Genomic DNA, 22,702 nt, shown 5'->3' on the forward strand with positions numbered 1-22,702 from the left:
TCAAGTAGGTATTACGCACAGAGCAAAGGGGACCACCACTAAAATGACTCTGGGTCTCCATTTGTAATCAACATCAGGGAGCATCACTCAAGACTATCAAGTTTAAGGTTAGCACAGAAAATCCTTGACTTTCTTACAGTAAGCACTGAAGAACAGCTATGTTGGGCAGAAAAGAGATCTAGTTCTAAGTTTGAAAAATTCACTGGCTATCTGATTTTCCTTAGAAAACTATTAAGTGTCCCTTGGGCTACATTCAGAGAGCCCAGGGATAATCTCACGGCAGGTGGTCATGCAGCAAAGAAACAGACCAACGCCCTGAAAAGTCACAGTGGAGTGCAGCGCCCCCAGCAGGGTGTGAGCACCTCCCATACACCAGCATTTTAACCACTGGAAGGGTAACCAGAGCCTGGCCATACAACGAGAAAACAGACAGACACTTGTCCTTCCCAACGTACATTCTTTTTATGAAGGTCCTACAGGTTCTAGATCCCAAGACGTATTATCAAACAGATCAGGTTGTAGCTAAACTTCTCTAGTGTAGCAATAACAGGCTGTAAAATCTCAGACACCCAGGAACAACTTAAGAGGCTCAAATAAGTTTAAAACCAAGCTCATTATCTTTCCTCGACACATTTTAAGCTAGGCTCCCTACTTCACAATTATTTCTGACCTGTCCTAAATCAACCTCTCTCTTCTTTTAAATTTATTTATTTATTATTTTTGGCTGCATTGGGTCCTCATTGCTGCATGCAGGCTTTCTCTAGTTGCGGTGAGCGGGGGCTACTCTTTGTTGCAGTGCTCGGGCTTCTCATTGCAGTGGCATCTCTTGTTGCGGAGCACGGGCTCTAGGCACGCGGGCGGGCTTCAGTAGTTGTGGTGCACGGGCTTAGTTGCTCTGCGGCATGTGGGATCTTCCTGGACCAGGGCTCAAGCCCGTGTCCCCTGCATTGGCAGGTGGATTCTTAACCACTTCACCACCAGGGAAGCCCCCCTCAATCAATCTCTTGATGGTCCATTCCATAAGCTGTCCTACAGTTCCTTCCATCTAGGTCTTTCTTTTCATTCCCACTGTCACAATCCTGGTTAACTCTCACCCAAACCCTGCCTGTCTCTAGTTGGTTCCACTCCACACTTCCAAGCCCTCTTTCACTGGCTCAGTCTTCATAAAGTACAGCCAGTGCTCAGCGGTTCTCCTCTGCCGATCAAACACAGACCTAACTTCTCAGCCTCCCAGCCACCACCAAACTGGTACACACCCCACAGTTCCCTTCTCCACACCCTTCACTCCAGTCTCATTCAATTACTAGATACTTCAAATGAACACACTAAGTAAGCGCGCAGATGGATGGATGGATGCCGGACAAGTCATTCCTTAAATATTTATCTCCATTCTGTTGTTCAAATCAACATCTCTCTAGGAACACTATTTTCTCCTATTCTCCTAATGTCCAGACTGTACTCATTCATCAAGGCCCCCTCCATAAACACTCCCCAGACCTCTTGCTTGCAGGAACTCTATGGTAATGTGTGTTTACCTCACCTATAGCACATGGCTCTTAGCTGCTTACACCAGGTCCAACTGAAGCCTTGTTGTCTCCTGACTGGGATATGAGAAGCAGATGATAAATGTGTGTGGACCGAAACCACCCTCTTCAACTGAGGACCAATGAACCTAGGTTATTTCATTGCAGGCAGAAAGTTTCTTATGTTTTCTTTCCTCCTCAGATGCATCTCTTCACCATTCCTGACCAATATGAATGTCCTTAAGGTTAAGTCTCTGGTTCTATCACACACTTTCCAGCAAGTTCATTCATTTTCATGATCTCTACTGAGCTCCCTACAAGTGCTCAAATGCATCTGTCTAGCCATGGCCTAAGCCATGTGGTGGTCAGATTTTTAAAGGACATTTTCCAATTTCATATCAGGTCCCCCTGTAGGTGGCAGGAAATCATCACAGTCACCCAACTTGCACTAGTGCAGACTCAATTTAATTTACTCTTCTCTCCATGCTATCTCCCCCTGAACATTAAAACATTTGGATACTGGGGACTTCCCTGGTGGCACAGTGGTTAAGAATCTGCCTGCCAATGCAGGGGACACGGGTTCGATCCCTGGTCCAGGAAGATCCCACATGCCGTGGAGGAACTAAGTCCATGTGCCACAACTACAGAGCCTGTGCTCTAGAGCCCGCGAGCCACAACTACTGAGACCACGTGCCACAATTACTGAAGCTCACGCGCCTAGAGCCTGTGCTCCGCAACAAGAGAAGTCACTGCAATGAGAAGCCCGCACACCACAACAAAGAGTAGCCCCCGCTCACCACAACTAGAGAAAGCCCGCACGCAGCAACAAAGACCCAATGCAGCCAAAAATAAATAAATTAATTAATTAAAACAAAAACAAAGAACATTTGGATACCGTCTGTAATTCACTCTTGCTTTTTTGGACAAGTAACAGATCAACTCAACTCTGAAATTTCAAATACAATCCAACTTCCCTATCTATACCGTATTATTCTGTATCATGACATCTTAAATCAAGAGATTCTGGAGAAAATATTCATCAGGCTCTATAGTTTATAACTGATATTTCAACAAGATTCTGTTTTTAAAAAACCAACGGACTATTTATTGAGTAGCAAGCACTTAATCTAATCCATTGACTTGAGCCCATTCATAGCTTCTGGAATCCATTAACTCCCTTAAAATTGTTTGTAAAATTTTGTGAGTCTGGTCTAGTGGGTGGCAACCAGCCTGTATTTATGTCCTAAAGAGCAGTGGTTCCTGAGCCTGGCAGGTCCTCAGAGTAGTGCTACTACTCAAGTATGATCTATGGATCTGGCCCAAGAGGAGTACAGAAATATAGACTAAGTTTAGAAACTATTTTCTTTGATACGGCTATGTGACATTGCCATGACATCCAAGTGTGCAATCATTTTTCTAGTAACTAATCTTATTGTATTTTACAAAAGTATTGGTATCGGTTTATGACACATTGGAAATGAAAGAGAAAAAAGTAGAAAGAGAAAAAAGGCCTTTTACTAGAGACAGTTTAAGAACCATTTACCCGGTCCCCATGCATGAGATTTTAATTTCCTAAGTCCAAAGTAGGTCCCAGGATTCTCTCTCTAGATCATAAAAAAAGGTTATCAGGTGACTCCAATGTTTTGCTAGGGATGGAAATCACAGTTACACAGAGCCCACTAATTTAGAACCATATCTTTTATTTTCCATGGTTGTTGCTTTTGTGTTTTGGGGCTAGGAGCCTATTAGTGGGGCTAGGAGCCTATTAAAAAGAGCTGACCAAAGTTTTAAACTTGCTCATCAGAGAAATGCACCAAGCCCAGTCAATTCAGCAATTTCAGGAGGTTTTCAGATGCCTGGTGGCAAACTCCTACTGCGAACTTCCCGGGAGGAGGGGAAAGAGGGTGAACCCATGGTAAGTAATGAGTCCCTACACTGCTATTGACCCAGAGCCTTTGGAGAGTGCAAGCCAAACTCGGTGGAAGAGTGGCTGGCTGCAGCTCTGAGCAGCTCTTCACCCAGCTACCCTGCTTCTCTAGCTTATTAATCCTGTGAAACGCCATGCAAGCACTTTATTAGGACAATCATTTTCAAAGACAGCTTTTACACCATTACCTACCACTATAAAATACTTGTTTCTGAAAGCCATGAGTAGATAAGAAACAGATTTACAAGGTATGATGGCGACCCATTCTAAACTTTAAACACTTATCTTCAGAAATAAATGGACTACTTCTGTCTTTTTCTTTTTTAAGTTTATTTTTATTTATTTATTTATTTTTTGGCTGTGTGGCATGTGGGATCTTAGTTCCCTGACCTGGGATTCTACCCATGCCCCCTGCATTGGAAGCGTGGAGTCTTAACCACTGGACCACCAGGGAAGTTCCAACATGGACTGTTTCTAAGGACACAGGATTTCTAAGAGGACTCTTAAAATTTGACAACCACCTTTGATGAAGTATGAAGTACACAGACGTAATGCAAGATTAATACAGATTAAAATATGTATAAGACTCACTGAGTCTTATATTCTGTGCTTCTGGCGTGAACTAACAATTATTATACCTGATTACGAAGACTGACTCTGAGCTTCCTGTCAGCTAAGGGAAACGGGACACATACATTCCTTAACTTTTTAAATTGAGAAATGTAGCAGTTTAAAGGTCATTACATTTGCGTGCGTGTGTATATGTATATACGGACATATGTGTGTGTATATATATATACACATAGATATATGTTTTATATACATATATCTGAAAAAATATATATATATAAATTTCTTATACAGATGTTTTACAAAGAGAAAGGCAAGCAGTAAACTTTTCCATGTTGCTCTTGCCTCCCCCCACCCCTTCTCTGTCTCCCTTCCCCTGTCTCTCTAGTTTGTTTATTAATCGCATGAAGTTCCACATGAGTCCTTCCTTTACTAGGGCTGGAGAGAGGTGGGAAAATTACTTACTTTTCTTCATTTCTTCATTTCCTTTACATATAGTTTGTTTCAGCTGTTCAATCCTCATCTTGCAGGACATTATTTTCCATCTCTTAAAAAAGGTATGAAATAAATATCACAAATGTTGGTCTCTAAAGACTAATATGATTATCTACTGGGGACACTACATATTTTGAGGTGTATCTTAGAAAATGTAATGAAGAAAAGACCAGTATAATTATATTTCTTATAGCTTTTGTAACTAGTGGATTACAAAAAAGAAAAAAAATGTAACTCTGGTTCAGTGCAGAAGCTGCTAGGAAATTGAGAGAAAGAGAAATTCACATAGTTCTTTTATGTGTTAATAAGCACAGAGAAAAGTGTTGAAGGATATTCTCTTAACCTGCCCTGTCCAATATATAGCTACAGGTCCCATGTGGTTATCTGCAAGTCAATTAGATTATATAAAATTTTTTAAAAATCCAGTTCCTACTCTCACTACCCACATGTCAGGTGGTACATGTCAACACCACAAGTGGCTAATGGCTACTATATCGGGCAGTGTAGACAGAGAACATTTGCATCATCAGAGAGTTCTACGGATGTGCTGCTCTAAGTTCTCAGTGCTAGTTACTGAGGAGACCGCCAACTGTATTATCTCACTGATACAATAAGCAAATATTACTTGCAAAATAATAAAAACTGCCATAAAGCAGAAGTTTTTTTTAAGTGTATAAATCGTGTAAGATTTCTTGAAAAGCCTCAAAAAGTTATATGAAACATGCCTTTTTACATTACCAGGGTTCAGGTACAGCTTCCCCAAAGAGAATAAAGGATAAGTAAAAATCTGCCCTACTAGTTTTAAAAAAGTATTATTTATCTATTCCATAATGCCTCCATAAACGGGGATAATTGAAAGCTTACAACAACAGTCAAATGCCTATAATGTTTCACACTCATCTAAGCAGTCTGATGGTACAAGATACAGAGTAGATTACAGGAATGTTCAGTGGGTAAAACTCTCCCCTCTCCAGTGGGGTGAGAGAAACATCTGAGAACACATGCATGGGAACCGATGGATTCAGGAATAAACTGGCAATGAGATGTCTTTACTTTTAAAGGGTATTAGTCTTTAAGAATCAATATTTAAATTTTTGATAGAAAAACTAGAAAACTTAGAACTAAGAAAAACTGGGATGAGATTCTTTATAAACAGCCTTTTATAAGCTTTTTCCATAAAACTTGTTTATATAACATTCAGAGCCTAAGCAGAATTCACTTATATCACATCTCTTGAAATATTATTTAAAAATTATGAAGGATGCTTATTATTATTATGAAAAAAAATTAAGCATCACAAAAGAGAAGAAAGAGATTGTTAACCTGACTCCTTCCCACTCTTCAGGGTTGATCTCAATTAAAGTTTGATATGTATCTTTTCAGATATATATTTAAAACATACACAAATGGAATCATACTTAACCCTAGCCTGCTTTTTGTCTGATTGTTTCATTAAAAAATATTCCTTGGACATCAATCCATACAAGTGCATGTAGACTGACCACATTCTTTTCAACAGCTACACAGTATCATAATCATCTCATTCTGCTTGATGAGTATTTAGATTATATATTAACTTTACTACCAATGATGCAGACAATCAGCCTCTTTATCCATAAATCTCTCCATTCAAGTATATTTTCTTAGGAGGAAAATTGACGATATACCACATGTGCATTAAAAAAACCAACAAGCCACCACCAAATTGTCCCCCAAACAAATATGTCAACATACACTCCCACCAACAGTGAATAAAAGTATAATCACTCAAACTCCTTATTTTCATATGTTGTACTCATTTTTTCCCAGTTTATATTCATTTTGCTACAGTCTTTAACATATAGAACTTTTAAACTTTTATGTAGTGTGTCAAATGTTTTCCTTTATGGCTTATAAAGGTCTGCTCACCCCCAGATTATATAAACACTCTCCCATATTTTCTTTTAATATTTGAGTTTATTTTTCACATTCAATCATTAACCCATCTACAAAGTAGGTGTTTACTATGAGTGATTTTTTTAAAAAGGATACCTCACTGTTCTTGTATCTTTATGTCAATACCAGACTTCATAATGATTCCTTACAGTGGTTCCATAATTAATCGCCAATACCCTGTTTTTGGTACCTGGATGAAGCATCTGAGAAGCCCACACTACAAATATATTCACAGAGAACTGCCAAAAAATGATGAAAAATAAATTTAAATTCGAAATGATTTTTTAAGTTCTGCCAATTTAAAAACATATAACCTCAAGTGTAAAGAATATTATTTAAATACTTCTTATAGCTTACCAACTGATCTGTTATCCATTTTCCTTCCATAGCTTTTAACACTCTGTATGGAGAAGAGACAAAGGAAATATGCTCTTAAAATAATGAATTCGGTGAAGCTCAAAAATGCAAAATCAACAACTTTTTAAAATAAGGTCTTAGAAACAGCTGGATATACCAAAGTGGGATGTAAGCACTGAAAAATGTTTTCCAGATTCCCTGCTCTCTGCAATTTTTTCTCACCTCCTTCCTTTTGCACTTTTAATACAGCTCAGAGCCTTTCTATAAACATTCACAATAAACTTCCATAACAGCCATAGCCTTTGTCCTCCATCATAATCAATAATTTCCATCAGTCATAATTAATAATGATGATAGTTACAAGAGAATTCATGGTCCAAATGCTATTGTCAGCTCCCCCCAAAATGGCACAAGCCATGGGACTTCCCTGGTGGTGCAGTTGTTCAGAATCCACCTGCCAGTGCAGGGGACACGGGTTCGAGCCCTGGTCCGGGAAGATCCCACGTGCCGCAGAGCAACTAAGCCCATGCACCACAACTACTGAGCGCGCACTCTAGAGCCCGTGAGCCACAACTACTGAGCCCGTGTGCCGCAACCACTGAAGCCCGTGCGCCTAGAGCCCGTGCTCCGCAACAAGAGAAACCACTGCAATGAGAAGCCCGTGCACCACAACAAAGAGTAGCCCCCGCTCGCCACTAGAGAAAGCCCGTGCACAGCAACGAAGACCCAACACAGCCAAAAATAAATAAATAAATAAATAAATAAATAAATAAATAAATAAATAATAATAATAAAAGGCGTAAGCCAGCTTAGGCAAAAATCTGTTCTATGGAATGAAGTGTTCTATAGGAAAAAATAAAAGTTTCCATGATAGAGTAAGTTAGAGAAATGACTGAGTTAAATAAATCTAAGCGGTTTTTTTCTAATGCAGAGTACCTCTGAAGATTTCATCTACTCATAAATGTGTTAATCAGGTCTGGGGTGTGTATGGAGAATAGTGACTGGATCAGTTTGGGATAAAAGGTTCTACAGGACAATTCCCAAATCCAGAGGATGAGAGATTCATCTGGTGCTCATTAATACTCAGATTCCTGGGCCTCCCCCCAGACCTACTGAATCAGAATATCTGAGGATAAGATTCCAAGAATCTACATTTTTAACCAGTACCAAAGTTAATGAATTCTGATGTAGATGATCTGCAGACCACACTCTGCAAAACCCTGATACAGAAGAATAAAGATAAATAGAAGCAATAATGTCCTACAAGAGCCACCACCGCTAGTCTAATATGCCTTCTGTCCTGGCCCCATTTACCATACGTCAATTATCAGGGCCAGCGGTTTGATTCATCCATCCAGTCACTGCCTGCTGTGAACCAGGCACCAGGTTTGATCACAATGTTTTCTAGAAACTTGATCATCTCTCCTATTTTGCTTCTCCCAGATGTACTACTCTTCACATGGGGAGATTTGTAACCTAAATTCAATAAATTAGCAATCCACATGTATGCATACCACAGCACTGAATTAAACCATGTGATGACTAGACAACCTCCACAAATTAAAAAACAAAATGAATACTCACTCTTTTTGAAATTCTTCTTGCTTGCTCTTAAGTTGGCTTAATCTTTCTTTCTTGTCTATAAACCTGTAAGAAAAAAATTCAGTGTTTTATTTAAATGTTTATTTTTTTTTCAGTTGAATGAGATTATGCAAATTCCTGAGAGCCAAACATTTCTGCAGACTCATCTGGAAATGTCACTGTCCTGAACATATCTTCTCAATGGCACACAGCTGCTTACCATTTGGTTATTTAAAACTAAGTTCAGGGGCTTCCCTGGTGGCACAGTGGTTGGGAGTCCGCCTGCCGATGCAGGGGACACGGGTTCGTGCCCCGGTCCGGGAAGATCCCACATGCCGTGGAGCAGCTGGGCCCATGAGCCATGGCCGCTGGGCCTGCGCGTCCGGAGCCTTGCTCCACAATGGGAGAGGCCACAGCAGTGGGAGGCCTGCGTACCGCAAAAAAAAAAACAAAAAAACAAAAAAAAACAAAAAAAACCCTAAGTTCAAATTCTCAGCTTTAAAACTCTTTCATGGGTTTATAAAATATGTCTATAGGTTTTTTCCACCCCTAGGTTAAATTGTCCTCCCAAACAGGTAAATCAGAGCACTAAAATGAATCGGAATTCAAGAAAAAGGAGGCTTCCATTACAAAAATAATTGTAATTATTAAGCTTAATTTAACCCTACTCTCATTTATAAATTGGTTCCTTATAATTCTTAAAGTACAATTTTTTTCTCACTAATTTTACTGTTAGCCATTATGGGCTAGCAATTTACTTAATAAAAGCTATCAAAAGGAAAGAATATCACATTGCAGTTCATTTTTGCTGTTAGTCACTATTCTACCCTTATTCTTATTTTCTGCCTGCTACCTTATGTGGGATTAGTTTGTTTTGTGTTTTTTTTTTTTTTGCAGTTTAAGGTAGGAACTTCAATCATCAACTTTAAGCCTCTCCCTTTTTAATATAAGTATACAGTTATAAATTTCCTCCAGAAGTATTGCTTAAGCTAAACCCTAAACATTTTGATATCGTGTATTTTACCATTTAGTTTGACATTTCTAATCTTCCATCAAATTCCCTCTTTGACCAATTAATTATTTAGAAGTGTATTGTTCAATTTCCAGATATATGGGTTTTTTGGTAACGTACTGTTATTTTCTACTTTAATGCTGATGTGGTCCCAGAATATTCTCTATGAGATTTTAATCTTTTCATTTGAGACTGTCTTATGGCCTTGCATATGGTGCGCCATGTCTCAGTGAAAGTTCCATGTGCACTTGAAAGAACGTGTTTTCTATAGCTGCTGGATCAGAGTTCTATAAATGTCAACTAGCTGAAGGTGGCTAGCAGTGATACTCATATCTTCTAGGTCTATGCTGTTCAACACGGTAGCCATCAGGCGCATGTGGCTACTGAGTACCTAAGATAACTTGTGGCTTAATAAGAATTTTAGGTAAAAAAAAAAAAAAGTATGACTAACATCATGCAACTGATTTTGAACTGAGCTAATGGTGGCTCACTACTTTCAAAAAAACAAAGGTAATTGCACATGCTACAGTAACATGGTGTGGAGTCCAAGATTAGGCCTTTGGCTATCTCGTGAAAAAATGAAAACAATTGAACAGAACCATAACAGCCCTAAAGATCTCTTCCTTAAAATAATCCAGACGTAAAAGTCTCTCTAACATACTATTTCTATAATCCCACATTTGAAACATACCCAGATATCTACTTCTAAATGGAAGGGATAAAATGGTCTAATTATGACCCTACCATTTAATAGTCAGTCACTGAAAATATACAATATATATTAAACAAGAAACCAAATCAGATAATATTACATGTGACAGAATTATATACTTACATGACTAAATTAAAAATTCAGTTTCTCAGTTGCACTACCCACATTTCAATAGCCACATATGGCTGGGGGCTACCTTACTGGATGGCATAGATACGGAACATCACCGCACAAAGTTGTAGTGGGTAGCACTGCAATGGCCAGTAAGGTGGTAACTACGTGAAACAGTATTAGAAAACTCAGAAAACAGTGTGGGATGTGGACAAATTCATAGATTCATCAATTAATTTATCAGGTATTTACTATGTGCCTGCAACTTATGACAAAGCATTTTACAGAACGTTAAGAAATCGAATCTTTCATTTTTCTGCAACTGGCTGTGAACTAGACAGGTTACTTGTTATATGCTTCCATTTCCTTCTATCAAAGATGAGAAACGAATGTGGTATTTACTTCTACCTAATGTGGTGATTCATGCTCCGATGATAACCTGAAGGAGATGACAAACTCGCAAGACTCATCCACCTGTGTAAACAAAGGACTGACATGGAGGATAAAATCCTGCTTTTAGGGACTCTAAGTCAGATCTGTTGTAAAAATGCCACTTTGCACTAAAACAAATTGGGATGCTAACACTGTCCAGCTTTGTATCAAGCTGGTTAGTTCTCTTGGGTTTAAAAAAAAACAAACAAAACAAAACAACAAACTTAAAACATAAACATACAGAGGACAGCAGGAATAACAAGCAGAAGATGACAGTTCCTACTGTATCAAACACTTCATGAGTAATGTCATTCTTCATGAAGGAAATGAAAAATAGGTGGTGCAAACAAAGCAAAAGCAGATGGCTATCAAGGAATGTGGCTGGTCAGCGAGCCAACTGCTCACCAGCGCCTCATCCATCCTCTGCATTCTCCATCCCAGGACTCACAGAGATAGATGAAGAAAAAAAAAGAAAAAGCAAGGGGGGAAAGGCCTTTTTTATATACTGTCTTTGAAGCTGGGTTTATCATGTAAAATGTTTTGTATCTTTTTCCACTTCAGAACATAAAGACCTACCTCATTCTTTAACAGGTACACAGAATTTCACTGAATGGACATCATATAATTTATTTACAGAAACACCTACTGATGAACATTGCCATCGCTTCCAAATTTTCACTATTATCAGCAATGTTAGAAATGAATAGCCAGGTGCATCTAGGTTTACATGGCAACTCCTGGCAGTTATCTTTAAATTTCCTCTGAATCATTTCATATTATATTTACAACCCTACCAACCTGTTTTCTTACTCACAGCACTGCCCATTTTACTCTTTGCTAACCTGACTGGTCTCCTACTCCCTCTCTTCAAAGACAGTTCACAATTCATTTATTTGCCTTTCTTCATTTCACAGTTAGAAATGTTTAACACCTTTTCCTATCTTATTGGCTACTTTTCTTTTGTTATCCCCCTATGCCCTTTGTTCACTTTTCTATAGTTTTTTTTTTTTTTTTTAATTTTTGGCTGCACTGGGTCTCATTGCTGTGCATGGGCTTCCTCTAATTGCAGTGAGCAGGGTCCACTCTTCATTGCGGTGTGTGGGCTTCTCATTGCGGTGGCTTCTCTTGTTGCAGAGCACGGGCTCTAGGCACGTGGGCTTCAGTAGTTGTGGCTCGCGGGCTCTGGAGTGCAGGCTCAGTAGTTGTGGCGCACGGGCTTAGCTACTCTGCGGCATGTGGGATCTTCCCTGACCAGGGCTTGAACCCATGTCCCCTGCATTGGCAGGTGGATTCTTAACCACTGCGCCACCAGGGAAGTTCTATAGTTTTTTTTTTTAAAGGGTTATTTATTAGAGAAATTAGCTATTTCCTTTCATACATCTTGAAATTATTCTTCCTCAATCTGCTTAGTGACTACTTATGTTTCTGCTCTACAAATTTTCCAAAATTTTATGCAGATACATTTATCAATTTTGTTGTTGTTGTTCAGTGGCTCTACAGTTTTCTATTGTTTTCCGAAAAGAATCTGCCAGTGAACCTATACCGTGCATCAGGGCTTTTACAACACTATTTCTTCCTTCCTTCCTTCCTTCCTTCCTTCCTTCCTTCCTTCCTTCCTTCCTTCCTCCCTCCCTCCCTCCCTCTTTCTTTCTTTACTTATTTATCTATCTAAGCTGGGTCATACTTGCGCCACGTGGGATCTTCGTTGTGGCATGCAGGATCCTTTTTTTTTTTTAGTTGCGGCATGTGGGATCTAGTTCCCTGACCAGGGACTGAACCTGGGCCCCCTGTGTTGGAAGCACAGAGTCCTAGCCACTGGACCACCAGGGAAGTCCCTACAACACTATTTCTTATATTTTCTTTCCCAATTTAAAAATGCCTTCTTTGTTATTTAACAAATTCCTCCAGACTTATACTTGCTTTTCTTCCCTACAAAAGTACTCCCTTAAGCTGACTTTAAAAAGTGCCCCCGTGATAGAGACTGATGAAAACTAGGAGCAGATGGTCATACAGAGTCTGGGTTGTGTGCCATCTCTTGTAGTCAACAGTGCTACAAGAGATGGCACACAACCCAGCTCAGGCTTCAGAGGGAGCTCTCCAGCAGTCACGCCTGCCTGGGCTGCCCCTTGAGGACAGGTTAGAGGTGGCCTTGCTAAGGGAAGGAAGGCATTGTAGGCAGAGGAAATTCTGCTGTTTCACAAGGTGAGAAGTTAATCTGTCCTGCCCTAGAGAACCTCAATACACCAGCGGGACAGCAGGGACAGGAGTGTGCTGCTGATAAGGATCAGTTAAGAGTGTGACCCTCATCACTCCACGCTATCCCATGGCCACAGGTCGTCCTGGGTGACTGAGTGGATCTGGCTACAGGTGGGACTGGTCACCTAAGTCTGTCCCACGCAATCAGAAAAGTAGCACCCAGGCATGCACTCTATCAGGGATCCTACTATTAATTCTGTGCTAGATGATCATTAACATCGTCCTAACACCTACAACTTACTGAGCACTTACTTAGTGTCTTTCATAAAATTACTCTAATCCCTCCATCTGCCTTCTCAGTCGTTTCCCTCATCCTCTGTGCCTAGGGTAACGGCAATAGAAAAGTCCAAGAAGCACTACTAATGTATTTTAAGAAAGGTAAAACAAACAAACAAAACCCACAAAACTTTCGAATATGCCATTGAGGGCCTTAAAAATTAGTAAACCCTTTGAACCACTTACGCAGTTCAAGGAAAAGATCAGAGATGACGAAGAAGATTTATGCCAATTGTGAAATTAGTCATAATAGCAAAAACTGGAAACAACTTTAATGTCCAAAAGGAGAATGATTATCAAACGACACCATATTGCCATGAAGGACATTAAAATACTTTTGTAGACAAAGACATTAGTATGTGTTGATGAGATGTTGGGTTAAAGAAAACGAAAAAGCAGAGCATCAAACTATATACACATGGTATGATTCCAAATGAAAAAATATATTTACAAGCACACACATACATAGAAACAAGGCTGGAAGCAAATATAACAAAACACTAACAGTTGTGAGAATATGGGCAAAATCTGTTTCCTTCTTTAGGTATTATTGTACTTTACAAGTTTCCTACAATAATCATACATACTTTTATAATCAGAAAAAAAGACAGTATTCAATCAATTAAAATTTCTCAAGCTCCACCTCTGGGGATCATATCCACTATAAAAATATACACAATCCCCTAAAAGTATCTAAAGTCCTTAGGTCTCATGACACCAATTATATTCCTTAGGTTCCTTAAATCTAAAAGCAGAAAATGAGCATTAACAGTTTTTAGGTCAGTGGTGGAGAATTATCCCTAGCTCCAATTTGGATACAGGTTTGGTGAAAAGTTAACGATGATTCTGGCTCTAGAGATAAGGCAGAAAGGCTTCTTGGGGAAGAGAGAGCACAAATGCCCCTGGAGAAGAGCACAGCAATCTCCCTTATTTAAGCAGAAATGGTTAAAGAACTGCATATTTCTTGAACTAGGATACTAACACAGCAAGAATTACTAGCCATCAAATTTTTCTCCCTTAAATTCTTTAGGCATTCAAGAATATAATGTTTATGCGCAAATGCAACATGAAAAAACACAGTCCTTATCAGAATGGTTCTTCTATCTCATGTTAGAATATTTAGGTATGAGAAAATACACAGCTGACCCTTGAACAATGCAGGTTTCAACTGAGTGGGTCCACTAATATGCAGATATTTTTCAACAGTAAATACTACAGTACTACATGGTCGGAATTTGGTTGAATCTGTGGATGTGGAGGAACTGCGGATAAGGAGGGCTGCCTATAAATTACAGGTGAATTAACCCCTGTTGTTCAAGGGTTAACTGTAGTAAAAACATACTCCACTGGCAGGAATGAAGGTTAAGTGATTAGAAGAAAGTAGAAACAGAGCATTGTTTCGTTTTCTCCCTTGTAAAATGGGAATAGTGATTATCCTACTTGGTTATAGGCATTAAATAAGATAAATGTGAAAGCATCAGGTACAGGCACTTAGCACATAATATAGGCTAGTTTCCCTTTTCTTCATTGCAATGAGTGATTTTGCACTTAATCTTACTAATGTATTAAATTGAATATATATATATTTATATATATATTTATTTATGTATATATATTTATTTATACATGTATTTCAGGTCTGGAGGTAAATTCAAGAATTAGCATAGCCCAGCAATAAGTAAGGAACAACTACTCTGAGTTTCCTCATTCTAAAAACAGATTAGTAACTCATGGTTTTGTGGTAGGGAACAAATGACATAATAAACGTGAAATTCTTTTATAAATTCTAAAAGGTACACATAATGGTAAGAGTAGCCACTGATACTGATCGAAAACAAAAGTTATATTTTCTTAGCAGATCCACATGTATTGGTGTAAATACAATTAATAAGCTGCATGGGATGGGAGTTGTGACCCTTCTTGAAAGAAAATACTAAACAGAAGTCAGGTTGATAAACCGTTGTCTAAAGATGGGGAGTCCAGCTACCTATAGAGCTTTTATTCTGCTGAGTGGGGCATACAAATGTGGGCCCAGAACCAAAATCCTATGACAATATTTTTATTAGCTACAGTGACTGACAACCAAAAAGATACTGGAGGGCAGAACAGAGATGTCTAAAGGGTAGTTTTTTGGATGTTGGCTGTGTCTTCCCCTTGAAATGTTTAGTAACATCTACATTTCTTGCTCGCCCTTTATCCCACCTCTCAATTTGTTTAGAGCCCATATTTCTGTTTCTTGGTAGAACTGTAGTCATATATTCTTAAAACTCATCAGTGAAGGTAGTGCTGCATTGTTTCTGATGCAAGGTACATATAAAAGCAACACTGGAACTTCCCTGGTGGTCCAGTGGGTAAGACTTCACGCTGCCAAAGCAGGGGGCCTGCGTTCGATCCCTTCAGGGAACCTGCATGCTGCAACGAATCGTTTGCATGCCACAACTAAGAAGCCTGCATGCTGCAACTAAAAAGATCCCGCATGCGGCAACTAAGACCCAGTGCAGCCAAAATAAATTTTTTAAAAAAAGCAATACTACCCATATGCTCATAAATTTTGCCTTTCTTTTTCAACCACACTTTAAAATAACTGGTTCCTAAACCAGCAGGCAGATGTTCCCGGGTATCCTCAGATTATGTTCCCTGTCTCACTCCTACACTATCATAAACCGGTAAGCAATTTTTTTCAGTTTTGAGTGGAAAGATTACTTCAACTTGTTATCTATTGGGCAGCAGTCTTATTTTTGGTGTCAGATAAATGTATAATCCAGAAAATTATATTCCTGTTAAAAGACCTGTAATTTTTTAAAATAAATTTATTTATTTATTTAATTTTTAAATTTTTGACTGCTTTGGGTCTTTGTTGCTGTGCACGGGGTTTCTCTAGTTGCAGCGACTGGGGGTTACTCTTTGTTGTGGTACACGGGCTTCTCATTGCAGTGGCTTCTCTTGTTGCAGAGCATGGGCTCTAGGCGCGTGGAGGATTCAGTAACTGTGGCACGCAAGCTCAGTAGTTGTGACTCACAGGCTCTAGAGCTCAGGCTCAGTAGTTGTGCCACACGGGCTTAGCTGCTCTGCAGCATGTGAGATCTTCCCGGACCAAGGATCGAACCCGTGTCCCCTGCATTGGCAGGCGGATTCCCAACCACTGCACCACCAGGGAAGTCCAAGACCTGTAATTTTTAAATGTTCTCCAGTACAAGATCCAAAGGAGACTGTGTTGACAGTGCTGCTTAAAATCATTCCTCTTTATCTCTTAAGGAAGCACACACATCAAAAGGCAGATGAAAAAGCAGAGAAGAAAGTGGGCACTGTTTTCGGACTGAGGCCAAGATGGGAGATGAGGAAAGGATAGTGCTGGGAGGGTACCAAGGTTATAAGGAAGTGTTCCCACTGAACAATAACAAAAAAAGTAGCGCATTCAGGTATTTTTCAATCTAACTGCCAAACTCATACTGCCCACAAAATTATGTAAAGATGCATGTTCCCTGCTTAGGAGTCAGAAGAACTAATTATTGGGAGGCAGATTTGTTCTTTAATATCTAATTTTCCTTGAACTGCTAAACCATTACAAACTATATGTTCAGCTAGTCTATTAATGAAACCTGAAAAAACTACATCTACATTTACAAGAACTTTGATATGCACATCACATTCAAGATCCTTATAGGCACAGCTAATCTGGCTAATTTACTGAAAAGAATCAGAGGTTAAACAAGAGTATTTAAATTGTGCTGTAAGCTTCCATATTTTATTTCAAAGTGGTTTCCAACAGTTAGTGAGGAGCTTTTCATAAGTAAAAGGAAAAAAGAGTCTGAAAGCAAAATTTTTCGTAAATACTGAAGACAACAGAATATCTCACAATCAACCTTTGGCCCAAAAAATTTAAGGTTTATTAGTAGTCAGTGTAAAGCTCTGAGAGCAGAGACCTGCCTTTCTCTTCTGTAACTGCCAGAATATTTTATGCAGATAACTGTATCCAATGAGAGCTCAGTAAAACTGATTTGACCATTAGGACAGTGGTCCTGGGTCTCAACAGATTCTCACATCCTACTAGATGCTAGGCACTGTGCTGGGAACAAAGGGAAACAAACAAGCAAACTCCTCTTCCTTAGGAATACAAGGTTCAGAACGGGGAACGATGGGAAGTGAAGTGAAGCTGTTATCCCTGAACCTTAAAATTTCTTTTTCATTTCTAAATTTTGAATGGTTCTGGTATTTAGTTTTCACTTTTCTGCTTGGTCATAAAAAGAAATCCACTACAACACATCCCTCTTCTGAAAATAATTTGTATTTCAGCTTCTAAAGTTGTCTTGCCTTTACCATTCCTTCAACAATCTGCTTATTGTGTGCTACCCACTGCCGCTGCACTAAGCACTGGGGATCCAACTGAACAAAACCAGAATTCATGCCTGCGTGGAACTACATTCTGGATGCAGTTACTTTCCTCAAAAAAGTAACACCACTTATCATGCTCAATACCATGAAAGAATTGAGTATTGTGACGGAAATGGGGGGAAGAGATGGAAGTGGGGACCTATGTTAGTGAAGGTCAGGGACGTCTCACTGAGGAAGTAACATTTAAGTTGAGACATGAAAGGAAAAGTGACAATCAGGAGGAACAGTGTTCCAGGCAGAGGGAACAGCAAGGAAAAAGACCCATGGGTGGAAAAGTTTCATGTGTCTGAGGATGTGAGAGAAGGCCCAACTACTGAGCTGTGAACATGAGGGTACATGGCAAGCGTTTATTTTTTGAGTACTTAATACATGCTAGACATCATGCTAAGTACTTCAGTGCATGCTCTTATGTAATCACTACCAGAAACATATGAAGTTAGATACTCCATTTTCAAAATGAAATAAGCACAGGAGAGACTAAGAAACTTCAAAATCACATAGCAAGTGGTGGAGCTTGGATTCAATTCAAAACAGCTTGAATCCAAAGACCACATTTTAAACTCAACCTTACAGCCAAAGTTAGAAGGTAGGCAGTAGCCAAATCACATGGGGCTTAATATGCCATGGTAAGGAGCTTGAATTTTATTTTAAATAAAGTGGAAAGCCACTGAAAAGGTTTAAGCAAAACAGTGACATTATCTGATTTACATTTCTACTGTGGCTGTTGTGTGAAGGCCAGAGGGAGGCTAGGGAGTAGCTGTATGTGTAAAAGAAAGGAAACTAATAAGTAGCCGTGAGAGAAATGATAGTGGTCTGGACCAGAAGTAGACAGATTCAAGATCTACTCTGGAGCAGATCAAATTAGACTTGTCAATATTTTGGATACACGGAATAAGAAAAAAGGAAAAAGCTAGGATAACTCCCGGGTTTCTGGCTTTAGTGACAAATGGGTCGTGATTTATAATAATGAAGTGATTCAGAATCATACTAAGTTTGGGAAGGAAGGGTAGATTGACCCAATCATTCAACAAATCTTTATTAAGCTTCTACTATGTGAGGATACAGCAGAGTACAAAACTGCTTTGTTCTCACAGAGCTTACATCCCTGGAGCAGGGGGCAGTTAGACAAATTAATATGTAAACCATAAGACGGTGATAAGTGCTATGGAAAACAATAAAGCAGGTTAAGTGGGAAAGGACGTTACTATTTCAGTTGAATAGTCCAAAGAAAGAGTTCCTCTAATGTATGAGCAGAGGCCTAAAGGAATCAAAGGAAGGAGCCCTGAAGACTTCTAGAAGAAAAGAGTCCTGGCAGTCTGAATAAGACTGCAGTGGTCCTGAAGCAGGAGTGTTCTTGGTATGTTTGAGGACTGGCACAGAGGCCAGGATGGTACTGCAGAGTGGGTAAGGGAAAAGCAACAGGAGATCAACGGAGGAACAGACAGTACAGAACTTTGGATAAGGACTTTGGCTTTTTTTTTACTTTGGGTAAAACAGGAAACCCCTGGAAGATGTGAACAGAGGCATGGAGGAGTGGTGTTACTCTGGCTGCAATATGGGAATTACACTAAAAAGGAGAAAGGGAAGCAGGAACTCAAGAGGCAATAATCCTCTGGTGGACCAAACCAGGAGGGAGTGAAAAGGTTGGATTTAGGATAGGTTTTGAAGGGTGGATGGGATTTGTTGATGGGATTATATATGGTGGCATTAAGAGAGGAGTCAAGGAAGACTGGAAAGTTTCTTTGGCCTGTGCCAGGGAGTGAGGTTACCATTTACTGGGCTGGAATGAGCATGAGAGGAACAGATTTATGATGGATAATCATGAATTCAGTGTGCCATATTAAGATGGAGATCCTCATTACAAATTTAAATACAGACAGAGTATGCAGCTGTTTTCTTGATTTCACAAAGGCCTGGGTTGGAGATACAAGTCTGGCAGTCTTCAGCATATAGACGATATTTAAATTATGGGAATTAATCTTAGAAAAAGTATATGGAGAAGAGGGTCCAGAACTGAACCCATGATAAACTCCATCAGTTAGACATTTCCATCTCATACCTAGTATTCTTATAATAAAACTGTTAATTTTTTAAGCTATTACTTATTACATCAGCAGTTTCTAAAGTCATAAAGTACATCAAATGAGACACAGTGATGAACTAAAAGACTGTATCATACAAATCTCCTCAAAAGAAATGAACTCCATTCATGATGAGAGGACTGTCAGCAACTCAAAAAACACTTCCAAATACAGCCGTTATATAATCCAGGGGTTAAGTGCATGGCATATGGGTTCAGGCTGCCTGGAATTTAATTCTTGTCCCCACACTTATTATCTGTGTGACCCAGGGAAAGGTACTGTGCAGTTTCCTTAGCAGTAAGTTACAGAAAATAACTTACCGGGTTGTTGTAAATGAATTAATACCTGAACTTTTGCACTGAAAAAATTAGCTGGCTTAATATCATTGACACTAAGTTATTGAAACAGAAGTTGGGCCTGAGAGACCTTGCAGCTAATCACACTAATTTTTCAATTATCTTAACCAAGGACTTGTAGGTCTCTGTTTAAATTTCAAAACAAGGCCAAAACGCGTCTTTGAATTCTCTTAACTAAGGGCTTGCAGCTCCCAGTCTGGATTTTAAAACAAAGCCAAAACACATACCCAAACTCCTTAGCATTTAAAACAATCTTTGGAAAAGGGAGGAACTAGCTAGCCTAGTTCACACATTAGAGTAAGCATGTCTGATAAGATCCACCTGTGACACAGGCTACCAGGGCCCGAATCCCTCTTAACCAGTTATTTGTTTCTCCTCTGGTCTCTCCTCTAGAGAATGAACGTGCTTTCGAAAACAAAGGTTAAACCCAGCATTTGAATGGGAGTGGAACAAAGTACCGAGAATCCAACTCTATGGCAGTAATAGGAGAAGACCTCTCCACAGCCACCATCTATCCCTTTTCCCTAGTACCCAAGAGCACCGTGAGGTCAGACTCCTCTCGAGTGGATTAGGGGGAAACAGCGACCTTCTCTCTTCTGGCCTCCATCCCCGACTCTTTCCCCTGGGAGCAAAGCGCCGGCGCAAAGCAGTTACCCTCCCTACCTCCCCCTCCTCTCGCTGGGCTCCGGGGCCCAAACTCAGGCCCCAGGCTCCAGCCTCCGAGCCGGTGGAGATACCCGTGTTAGAAACCATAGGGCCGTGGCGGCTGCCGTACCTTTCACGGTCGCGGCCGTCGAAGTAGACGAAATCGCCGCTCTGGACGCACTTGGCGCAGGTCAGCCGCCGGCGGGTGGTGTTGCACAGTGGGCACCGCTCGACTGCCACGTACAGTCCCTCCGCGTCGTCCACGGAGTCTACGAGGTCCCGGGCGACGGGCTGGGGCCCGCAGCCAGGAGCCTCCGGCGCCCAGGATCCCTTCCCACTGGGAGACGCCATGATGGACTGAGAGCAGAGCCAGTCACGTGGGATTTTGTTTTCAACCAGGTGCATCCTGGGCGAGGAGGAGGAGGGGCCTGGGGAGGGGCCGGAAGCGCGGCGTGAGTCCCGCGAGACCCTCGCCCGGCCTCGCCCAGCCCTCGGCAGCCGAGGGCCGAAGGGGCAGTGGCTTTTTCTGACAGCTCGGGGGCGGCCGCTTCCGAAGTAGGAATTATGTTTAGACGGGGGAGTCAGCCCAACAGAATGTCATCAGCGGCTCAATCACGCCCAGGCTACACGTTAACGCCTCCAGCTTGTGCAAGAAATAGTAATACGATGCCCTAAGGATTCTGGGAAAACAGACTGGGAACACAATGAGGGAATTTCTGTCATTCGCTCTGGATGCTTTTAAATTTGGCTAAAACTACCGCAGAGTTGGGTGAGGGAACTGGGTCTTGGAACGAGGTTGAATTTTGGCCCACCCGCCTTCTTAATAGCTGTGTAATTCGGGGCAAATTCCTCACCTCTCTCCGCCTGTATTCTTAACTGTTAAATGGAAAGAATTTCAGTACCCACCTAAGGATTAATAAGTAAATCCGTTTAATAGTAATCTGATAAGTACTTTACCAATAATAGCTAACCAGTGGAAACAACTGTACTTGAACGTGTAAATCAAAGTTGTATCTTTCTGAAAAATAAATTTTAATGTCCAGCATTCCACCCCTTCTCTGGGCCATATCTTAAAGAATTTGAACTAGGTAGAATTTAACATGGTTAGATGACTCCAAATTTCCTTCTGTGGGGATAAATAAGGTGGGTTAGAGGATTATATCAGAGTAACTAGTGTTTGAATATGCCTGTAAACTACAGAAGAAAAACATAGGCTCATAGGTCAAATGATCAAGACCACTGATTCTCAAGGATTATTTTGGCAGGCTGTAAATTAATGACTGCCCTAAATTCTCTCTCCAGCTAGGGCTTCTCTCCCAAGTTCCATACCCCCAAATTCATAACTGCCTACACTAGGCTTAAAGTAATGTACAGTGACCACCAACAAACTCAGCAATTGGGAAACTGAAATTAAAACTGAACTCCCAGGAATTCCCTGGCAGTCCAGTGGTTAGGACTCCAAGCTCTCCCTTCTCAGGGCCACAGTTCGATCCCTAGTCAGGGAACTAAAATCCCACAAGCCTGCACGGTGCCGCCAAAACAAAAAAACCCTGAACTCTCCCTCCCCACAAATGTCTCCTCATCTTAGTGAAAGACAATCACTGCCCACTTGGGAACAAGGGCCATGACTCCTGTTAGTTCATCCCTCCCTGTTAATCTCCACCTCTCCATCAAATGCGGCTGATTCCACAACCTAATTAGGTCTGGAAGCTGAGCTCTTTGCTCCAGCCTTAGTCTTATCTGGTCTATTTTAATACAATTACATAGGATTATAAAAGTACCCCAAAAAAGCACAAAATCCCTCAACTGTTTTCAAAGTAGACCTTATACTAAACCTGAATGGTTCCTGAAAGTTTAAGATTTACTTTTGGGCTTCCCTGGTGGCGCAGTGGTTGAGAGTCCGCCTGCCGATGCAGGGGACACGGGTTCGTGCCCTGATCCGGGAAGATCCCACATGCCGCAGAGCGGCTAGGCCTGTGAGCCACGGCCGCTGAGCCTGCGCGTCCGGAGCCTGTGCTCCCCAACGGGAGAGGCCACAACA

The 22,702-nt window shown here is 40.5% G+C and overlaps 1 protein-coding gene across 2 annotated transcripts in view; it reads right to left on the bottom strand.

The window, feature by feature from the left end:
• Window positions 1-21,156, bottom strand: part of ATG14 (autophagy related 14) — a 38,244-nt gene extending 17,088 nt beyond the window's left edge. For both annotated transcript variants that reach the window (XM_081228101.1, XM_081228100.1), the window contains exons 1-4: window positions 20,792-21,156; window positions 8,392-8,454; window positions 6,808-6,850; window positions 4,486-4,567 (exon numbers count right to left, since the gene is read on the bottom strand). In XM_081228101.1, the coding sequence (XP_081084227.1) occupies window positions 4,486-4,567; window positions 6,808-6,850; window positions 8,392-8,454; window positions 20,792-21,066 (463 nt within the window). In that variant the 5' untranslated portion in view covers window positions 21,067-21,156. The remainder of the gene's footprint in view (window positions 1-4,485; window positions 4,568-6,807; window positions 6,851-8,391; window positions 8,455-20,791) is intronic.
• Window positions 21,157-22,702: the final 1,546 nt, after the last annotated feature.

Source organism: Mesoplodon bidens (assembly GCF_964165515.1).
Source record: "Mesoplodon bidens genome assembly, chromosome: 3".
Taxonomy (NCBI): Eukaryota; Metazoa; Chordata; class Mammalia; order Artiodactyla; family Ziphiidae; genus Mesoplodon; species Mesoplodon bidens.